The sequence below is a fragment of the Chenopodium album genome, chromosome 15, assembly GCF_948465745.1.
Source record: "Chenopodium album chromosome 15, dcCheAlbu1.1, whole genome shotgun sequence".
Lineage (NCBI taxonomy): Eukaryota > Viridiplantae > Streptophyta > Magnoliopsida > Caryophyllales > Amaranthaceae > Chenopodium > Chenopodium album.
The window spans coordinates 8,645,266-8,654,548 of NC_137848.1; the positions used below are offsets into that span (position 1 = coordinate 8,645,266).

General features: G+C 33.1%; 1 protein-coding gene and 1 non-coding gene across 2 annotated transcripts; one reads left to right on the forward strand and one right to left on the reverse strand.

Moving 5' to 3' along the window:
* The first annotated feature begins 1,789 nt into the window (after positions 1 to 1,789).
* Positions 1,790 to 6,506, forward strand: LOC145581810 (putative glutathione peroxidase 2). The gene is made up of 6 exons (XM_081638838.1): positions 1,790 to 2,027; positions 2,683 to 2,759; positions 4,618 to 4,679; positions 4,772 to 4,890; positions 5,982 to 6,149; positions 6,259 to 6,506. Exons 1-6 carry the CDS (start codon positions 1,887 to 1,889, stop codon positions 6,289 to 6,291), a joined length of 600 nt encoding a protein of 199 aa, XP_081494964.1. The 5' UTR covers positions 1,790 to 1,886; the 3' UTR covers positions 6,292 to 6,506.
* A 2,042-nt stretch (positions 6,507 to 8,548) lies between these two features.
* Positions 8,549 to 8,620, reverse strand: TRNAQ-CUG (transfer RNA glutamine (anticodon CUG)). The gene has a single exon. It is a non-coding gene; the product is annotated as a tRNA-Gln (tRNA).
* Between the last annotated feature and the right edge of the window lie 663 nt (positions 8,621 to 9,283).

Sequence of the window (9,283 nt, forward strand, 5' to 3'; positions counted from 1 at the left end):
TATTAGTCAGGTATTAGACTTATTTTGTTTGATAATAGGTTATATTGGTCAAGTATGAGACTTATTGTTGTTTGATATTAAGCTGTTAATGTTTCCCGACCTCATCATCTTCATCAACAAACAAACTCTGACTTTTGTTTATGTAAACTTACGCCAAAAAGTTGAGTGAGGGTATGAAGACTTTCTACAGATTAATCGCACAAAATCTAATCAATCTTCAAGATTCTGAAGGTGCAACACCTTTACACAAAGCAATACGAAATGGAGACTACTTATTCTTAACCGACACTACTTGGCATTGATAAGAAAATTTCTTTTAATTTTCTGAATATTATTAATTTTTCCACGCACCATAGTTGTTCTGGTTTCTAGTGATACCAGATTTTTTTATCCGATTTTCTCTCTCCTATAACTTCATTTTTGGTTGTTGTAGGAGAGAGAAAGGTCGAAGTATCAAAGATCGGTAGTTTCTCGATCTAGACTCGAAAGCCGATCTTCAAAGCTCAACCTTCTTCTTCGGAGTATCAACAACAACGAAAAACAATCCAAGAAAATGGAGGAAGAAGCAGTACTAAGGCAGAGTTGGTGTCACGGGCCTCGCGATCGGATTTAATTTGCCCGCGCCTTTTTGTTGGCCTTTTGTCATTGAGCCCGGTCTCACGTGAATCCGGTCTCACACAAAACCTTTTGACCTATTCGTACGGGTATTTATCAAACATTGGTGACCCAACAACCAAGGTCAACATTTTGTTCAGACTTGATCGTCCTTACATCATAATTTTCATATGGACAACATGTGTATTAACTTAGCTAGTTTCAACAATGATTTATTATTATTATATTTAATTTTTTTTTATAACTTTTAATCTTAAAAAAAATCATCATAATTAAAAAGAAAGCAACTAATCAAAGTTAATAATTATAAATAAGAGAACAACTTTTATCAATCTAGAAGTATAATCATACTTCATTCGAAGTATATTATAAACGAGTTTATTCATGAACATTAATAGACCACTACATAGTATTATACGATTTATTCAAGTTTGTTTATTTCAAGATTAAACATCCATTCAACCTCGGCTAATTCATTTGACAAACAAACATAAACGAGTATAGCCTCGAATTCGAGTTGTTTATTAAAATCTCAAGTTCTCAACTAGGGGTGTTTATCGAGCGAGTCGATCACGAGCTAAGGGGTGCTCGACTCAACTAGAAAACTTTTTACATGTGCTCAACTCATGTTCGCTAAAGTTTCGAGCAAATAAAACCTGTTCGACTAAAGTTTCGAGTCGAGTCGAGTAGCTCACAATCTGCTCGTTAAAATTTTGGTCCTTCTATTATTATATGCCTTTATTTATTTTTTGTTCAATTTATATTGTTTTCCTTATTATATATATAGATATTATTAAAAATTTACTCTTTCTTTTTTTTATGATATATATTAAGGCTTAATAAGTATCAAATTTGTTTAAAGATAGTAATTTTGTTTGCAAATTCTATATTAATAATAAATTATCGAGTTGCTCATGAGCTTATCAAGTCGAGTTAGAGTTTGCTCAACTCGTGCTAGTTAACATCTCGAGTCGAGTCGAATTCGAGTTGAGCTAACTCGAGTCGAGTTTTGGCCGAACATTGACCGAATCGAGTACGAGTTGCTCGCAAACTGCTCAACTCAATTAGCACCCCTATTCTCGACTCATTTACACCCCTGCTATGACCGACCCTCATCCCCTATAGGAACATCGTTATGTTTGTCAAGAATGAACAACAAAGCCAAGGAAGATTGTTGGGGATCATTCAATGTGCCCAACTACCCAGTCTTGTACTACCCAGATCAAAGAAGAGGAGAGAGAAACCAAAGTTCATATCTCTAAGTTCAAGTGATGGCTTTTGGGAAATTAACCCACTTGGTCTCTCTCCTCTTTCTCGGTTTTGCTGTTACTCTTTTTTACATCTACCCATCTCTATCTTCTCAACAATCACCTGAAGAATTACCCAATTCTATTTATGATTTCACTGTCAAGGTAATTATCAATTGCCAATCTAATTAATTTGAACTTTGGGTTCAATTTTTTTGCTAATTATTTATCAACTACAATTATGATTTGTCCCCTTTTTATGTTTATGTTGTAAGTGTGTGAATTGCAGTGCTGAAGTTTAAAATCCCAACTGTTTTTAAAGTTTTTGATTAAGTGTATGTTTCATATTTGTTTTAAGTTCAAATTTTGGGAATAGAAGAATTGTTTGTTAGTTTGACATTATTTGTCGCGGTTGATTACAAAATGGTAGTTGTGATTATTGGCTTTTTTTTTTTTTTTTTTTTTTTTTTTTTTTTTTTTATGAAAATAATCAAATACATTAGATGTCAAGCAGCATTATGGTTGTGTTTTGAGGATGATTATTTGATCACAATATGTCATATTAGAAACTATCTGATATTGTGGCCTTGATCATTTGATTTTGATGCTGCGTTTTGTGAGATGAAAATGTAACATTAGATATTGATGTTGATTATTGGGATAAACTTAGTAGGTTGATTTTGATTATGGAGGATAATGTTTCTTATAATGAAATATTCAAAACAACTAAGTTGGATTCCAATATTTTTTACTGTATGCGGATGTAGTTTGTCAAAACTAGTATTTTATTGTCGATATTGATTTTTTTGTGGATTAACAGGATATCAATGGTAAAAATGTAAGTTTGAGTACTTACAAGGGGAAGGTTCTTCTGATTGTCAATGTCGCTTCTCAATGGTATATACAATCCTCTATATCCTTCTGTTCATTACTTCAATTTGTGTTTCTCCGCATTCATATATGCATCATTCTCATCAGTTTTCAAAGTTCATCATTAGTGATGTTGCTATAGGGTAAGTGATGGGCTTGGGGACATGAACCATAATGGGCGGCAAGTGCAATGGACTCTTCTTTAAGTCTTGTCTGATATCTTCGTCCTAGTTCATCTAGCTTTACCATGTACCTTTTCTCCTCTTGAAATTCCGTAGAACTATCACTGCAGACTTGCTTGCCCATTGATCATCTTGATGACACATCTTGCAACCCACTAACAAGTGTTTATACTTTTCCTAGAAATTTGGGAAAAGAGATTTGGATTTTAATTTGACACTTGTCAGATTTGATCATTTGATTGTATAGCCATCTTATTAAATCATCCTTCTAGGAAAAAATACCGAGATATAGGAGTATCATATGTTGTCTTCCAAGTTTGGTTCCCAGAACGGCATGGTCAATCCAAAATACAAAATTGTAGATCATACTCCGCATATGTTTTTTATAAATCCTTGAGTTGCTTAAATATGGGATACTTAAGTGAAAGTCTTTTGCATATTCCATTGCCAAACCATTTCTCTCAAGTAAAGAGATAAGTAAACTATGAAATGCTTTATCTCTATTTGGTACATTTGCATGTTCAAATTAAATGCTTATGTTTAGACCAAACCAAATTGGTATGAATTCACATATTTCCCAAAAACCAGGAATTTAGTGCTAGGAACCATTGAATCAATCTACAGTGGTAAAATTATTGGGTAAGTGCATAACTGCATAAGTATGAAACGTGAGATGAGACCCAATTTAAGCTGACGAGGTCCCAATTGCTTTGCCTATAATATATCCTGGTCAAGGCTGAAATCTTTTTCTATGGGAACAATCAAAAGAATCCCACTTTATCATCAAGTCTAGCTTCAAGTTACTTTGTTAGAAAATCAGGAATTGTGAGGTTCAAAAACAATTGTGGTTTGATGTACATAATGTAATAATTTCTTTGTTGTTGTTTTTTTTTTTTTTTTAAAGCTGTTAATTGCTGAGGGAAACTACCAATCTTTATGGAGCATAAGTTAGGCAATGTATGTATTGCTTTAGTCTTATAAAGCCAAGTGTGAGACATGTTAATGCTCTATGAGATATTAATTTGGGTAAAAGTAAGGGTCTTATACTGAAGTGTTATGTGATACAATTCAATTAACAATTTCAATATATGTTGAATGTGGTCATAAGATTCTCCTTGATTCACAAACTAACACGGAAGGTTTGGTGCCTTGAGAAACAAGATAAAACCCTTGGTTAGTTGATTAATGGCACACTGAAAACCTTGCAATCACAAATTTGATCTGGCTTTGCAAGTAAAACTGTAACTCTTATGTTTTACAGGCGTTCAACTAATTGCATTGAAATGGTTGAGATCTACTGGATATAGAAAATTAGCAGTGTATTTCTTTCCTCGTTAATTGGATGTGATCCCCCATATTTAGGAGACTCTACCAAGAGCTAAGGCTCCCAAACGAGTCACCTGTTATGAGAGAGACCTAATTGCAAGCAAGTTGCGCAGTAATTGCATTAGGAACAGGCCCGGCACAACATACAACCTGGTTTGTTGCTCCCAATCTATTGGCATTTCCAACGTTGGAAAAGTGTTCTTGTAAGAAGTACAATTTTGGCTAAATCCTCTTGATCCTCATGGTTCTGCTCAACATGACAAAATTTAAGTCTTTTGATTAGAGTGCTAAGAATACTTCAGTTTTTTTTTTTTTTTCTCACTCAGTCCTTTCCTTTTGGCATTTTGCTTATATGAGATCTTTGTTTTCATTTGCAGCGGTTTAACAAAGTCAAACTACCATGAATTGAACATTTTGTATAAGAAGTACAAGGACCAAGGTTTGTTTTCTCTTCTACAGTTTTTGAAAGGTTTTGCTTGCAGCGTCTAATGGTTAAATTGTACGTTGATTTGGCTGTCATCTTTGTGATAGGGTTTGAAATTTTAGCCTTCCCATGTAATCAGTTTGGATGGCAAGAACCAGGAAGTAATGAAGAAATCAATGAAGCTGTCTGCTCTTCTTTTAAAGCAGAATTCCCTTTATTTCAGAAGGTAATATATCCCACATAGTTGGAATTCTTGGAAAGCATTGAAATAAGAACTTACTACAGAGTAGTGAATATGCTGATGTAAAAAGATAAACTTAGATATTTTTAAATCATATTATACTTTCTTAATACGGAGTATCTATTAGTTAGATCTTACACTTGTCTCTCTCTTTTTTATCCTGTCAAATGGTTAATTTTAACCCCCCTTTTCTCAAGTTTTTTTTTTTTTTTTTTTTTTGGTAATGATTTAATGTTCAAGAGGTTTTTTTTTAATGACTAAATCACTGCAACCTAACATTTTACCCCTTGTTTTTTATTGTAAATTTTATTACTTTTTGTTTAACTATTGTATGGATTTGAACCAGTCTAACCATGTTTTACAAGAATTTGCTTCTAGTGAATATATTGGAATTTAGTAAATTCAGGAATATTTTTTTTGCATAGGAGGTTCTCAGATTTAAAAATGATGCCATACTTACCTCTCATCTTGTTTTAGTTGATTGTTTCCTTATTTTCTATCATATGTTTACCTGCATCTAAAATTAGTGACAGTTGAAAGATAGATCTCTTTTGGGTCATTACTCAAGATTTACTAGAATGAAAATTGCTGCTTAAGCGTAACAATGCCTGCTGAGACTTCATGCTATAGCTCAAGTATTATATGGCTATATGCTGATTGAAAATTGTCTTATGATGTCAATTTGGCACCATTTTGAATGCAAGATTGTATTGCTACCATAAGAATGCACCTTTCTTAAAAAGTGTTTGCCGTTCGTATATTGGTAAATGAACTTGATTAATGTCCTCTGGGTGATCTGGAAACTGTAAAATAAAAAAAAAAAAAGAAAAAAGAAAAAAAAAAAGAAACATGTAAATACTTATCTCCAAGCCTAGATGAGCACTTGATGCAAATTTTTGTCCTTGGTTTAATGACTTTGATCTCTATTACTCTTGGAGAGTAGAAACACATTGTTTAGTTCTCATCCTCCCCCACTCCTTAAGGCCTTAAGTTGCGTTTCATTTTGCTATCTTGTGAATCTTAACAACTCCATGGAGTATACACAACTTACAAGATGCTTATGTGAAACTCCACAGATAGATGTCAATGGGAAGAATGCAGCACCACTTTACAAGTTTTTAAAATCAAAGAAGTCCGGAGTAATAGTAGATGAGATCAAATGGAACTTTGCAAAATTTTTGGTGGACAGACAAGGAAGCGTTGTTGAGAGATATGCTCCTGTGACCTCCCCCCTACAAATCGAGGTTCGATTCAGTACTTTCTTGATGTATTATAATGTTAAAAGTCCTTTGCAAAGCTTCATGTTTTAGTTTTGTCTGATTTCTGTATCCCCCTCTAAATTCTCTGTTGCAGAGTGAGGTTCAAAACCTCTTGGGATCATCTTAGTGGTTGGATCATCAGGCATATAGCATCCGAGACTTGGCTTTGACAACGATTGTGCAGGTTATTACAAGTTATGAATTTTGTCTGTATATCACATTGTAAAGGAATATAGGACTGATTTTCAAAATTAATATCCTCAGTTCCTCACACATACCCTGAGCTTCTATGATACTTCTCTAGACAAGGCTATGATTGGTAAACAATGAAATTTTCTGTCCTGTAGTTTGTCAAAGTTATGCTAAAATTTGTCAATTGAGTAATATAAAGGAGCTCCTATGTTTTGTAGAAAGTAGCATTTTCAAAGCTGTTCCAATTTCCACTTATTCACTAGAAGTATTATTATTGTCAATGAAGCCTGCCTCTTAATCTAAGTCTTAGGTCCTAAATATCAGAAAGTCTAACATCATTTACCATTGGTAATGTTTTGCACAATGCACCAGTCTCATCAGCTTTTGAAAGAACACTGGTAATGTTTCTGTAGGTACCATCACAAATTCACAATCATAAAGAAGTGATACCTGTATTTTTTTTTGCTAGAGTATGTAATTTCATGTTGCATAGTTTAAGTCGATAGTAGTTACCGGATGAATTATAGTAGGTCTATGCCAACTTATACAAGTACTAAGTTAAAAGCTGGAGTAGTAAAGAGGAGGTTCTAGGACACTACCAAAAAAGAAATATTTCGATCAAATTCAGAAGTGGTACAACTAAAGAATGAAGTGGCCTAACTAGTTGAGACCTAGACATTGTAATGAGAACTTTCTGTTTCTCTTGGTCCATATGCTATCTGCTGCTGCTTTGCTAACTACAGGTCTGTTATTAGATAGACTGGTTGAATCCTCCTCGGGCAGATTGGCTTATGTTGTTGATTGGATGATAGATACTTGATTTATCTTCCCCCCTATAATTGTCATATGCTAGTTCTGTTACAAAACCGCAACATAATTTGTCTGCAACCCAAGGTGAGGTATAAATCATTTGCCATGGCTGGCATACTTCAGATTACTACGGCAGGATGGTCAGCCCTTTCGGCTTAGTTTTTCTTGGCTTGTGTTTGCACTTGACATGGACTTAATGGATTGATAAAGAAATATCTCTCCATTCCTTAGCCTTATTTTTCCTTGGCTTGTGTTTGCACTTCACATGGAGTTAATCGTCCGCTGCTGAGGGCTCTTGTCTTCAATGTTGTAGGATATTATGGGAAATCTAATACAATAGGTTGTACCCCTTATTTAAGTAGTGACAAAAAAAACAACGTGCTAACTCTTTATATAAGAATTTATGATACTAATATATCTTTTGCGCTCATTGGCCTAATTGGAAACAACAATGTACAACATATAGCAGTATAGGGTGCATCACAATACATAGTAGTGGCATTAATATATAATAGTATTCAAATACACGTGATTTCACAATGTTCAATAATTAACAGATAATTTAATCAGAAAATGACGGACAAAATAATGCTTCTAACAATTTGGTTTTGCGGTAAAATAAGCTCTATACATCCCCATAATTCCCTTGAATCTTTTATTGCTTTCTTCCCCTTTTTACCGTAGTCAATTTGGTTTCCTTTCTTCCTAGTACATCTACTTTGGTACAATCATATATATATTTCATTAGTCTCAATGTCCTTTAAACACAATTATGTGTAAGTCATTAATTTTGACCTTCACAAAATAAAGAAAAAAAACATCCACATAAAAGCAACAACCTTTCGTTGTCCAGTGACTAATGTTGTCATATAATTAAACCATAAACCCCCCTCCCTCCCAATTAAATGTAGAAAATTTTAAACTTTATTATTTCATTCTCCATTTAATTTCTAATTTATTGATGAGTCTTAAGAAATTACAAAATTACACATGTGGGTAAGAAGGTAAACAAACATTTTGAGGGGTATAATGGTTTGTGCACTATTCATAAGAGCAATTTCATACTTTTTATAAGGTAGGGATAAAAGAAAATTATGATGTTTTAGAGTTTTATTCTTTCTTATGCTGTATATGACTATGAGGCTAATCAAACCTTTGTTTAATCAACTAATCCCTAAGCTCCCCCGACTAAATCTCTCTTGCCTTCTCAATAATTTCTCGTGTTGTAGCATACAGTTTAAGGTTATTAAGAGCATCAATGGAATTACGAAAAATAGCTTTCGATAGCGAACCAAACCAATAATTCAAAATGTAAATATGTTGTAGTACACTATAAACGTATAATGCTGTTAAAAAGTAAAACTCCAAAAATGTTTAATTTAAGGTCCTACCGAGATTTGAACTCGGGTTACTGGATTCAGAGTCCAATGTCCTGACCACTAGACCATAGGACCTTTTGTTGAAGTAGTATCATTTAACATATTGTAACAATAGTATGTTATTATGAAAAGTTGAAAACATTTAAGTGCAGTAGACTAAGAGGTAGTAGGTTCAAATCTCATAACTGGTCTGTTCTCTTTACCTTAATTTCAGTTCAGTTCAGTTCCTAATTTCCTTCTCTCATAAAATATTCATTTCAGCTCTATTCAATTCAGTTCAACTCCAATCAATTCAGTTCAATTCGAAAAATCAGAACAGGCCCTAGATGTGTAGTATTTTATTATGTTAATGGTGTTAGTTATTCTCCAAATAAATATATACTCATATAATTTATTTTTTAATAATATACAGAGTAAGAAACTACGGAGTATGAAAGGAAAATATTAGCATACTCTTCTCACAAAAGAACCAATTTGATAACTTGTATATATATACTTTCTCGCTATCTTTTACCTGCAAGGCTGCAACACAACTTTATGACACACATTTGGAGAAAGATACTAGATTAGTGCCCGTGCGATGCACGAATTTAACCAAAAAAAATTAATTTTGCGTAAATTAAAGTTGTATATGATTGAAATAGTTTAAAAATCAATAAGTAACTCACTATAATAATAATAATAATAATAATAATAATAATAATAATAATAATAATAATAATAATAATAATAATAATG

What these genes read in the sequence shown, in the direction of transcription:
- LOC145581810 (XM_081638838.1), top strand. Translation starts at nt 1,887, where the DNA reads ATGGCTTTTGGGAAATTAACCCACTTGGTCTCTCTCCTCTTTCTCGGT. An exon ending in TTTATGATTTCACTGTCAAG is followed by an intron (nt 2,028 to 2,682) that starts GTAATTATCAAT and finishes GTGGATTAACAG; the next exon opens with GATATCAATGGTAAAAATGT. An exon ending in TAAGAAGTACAAGGACCAAG is followed by an intron (nt 4,680 to 4,771) that starts GTTTGTTTTCTC and finishes TCTTTGTGATAG; the next exon opens with GGTTTGAAATTTTAGCCTTC.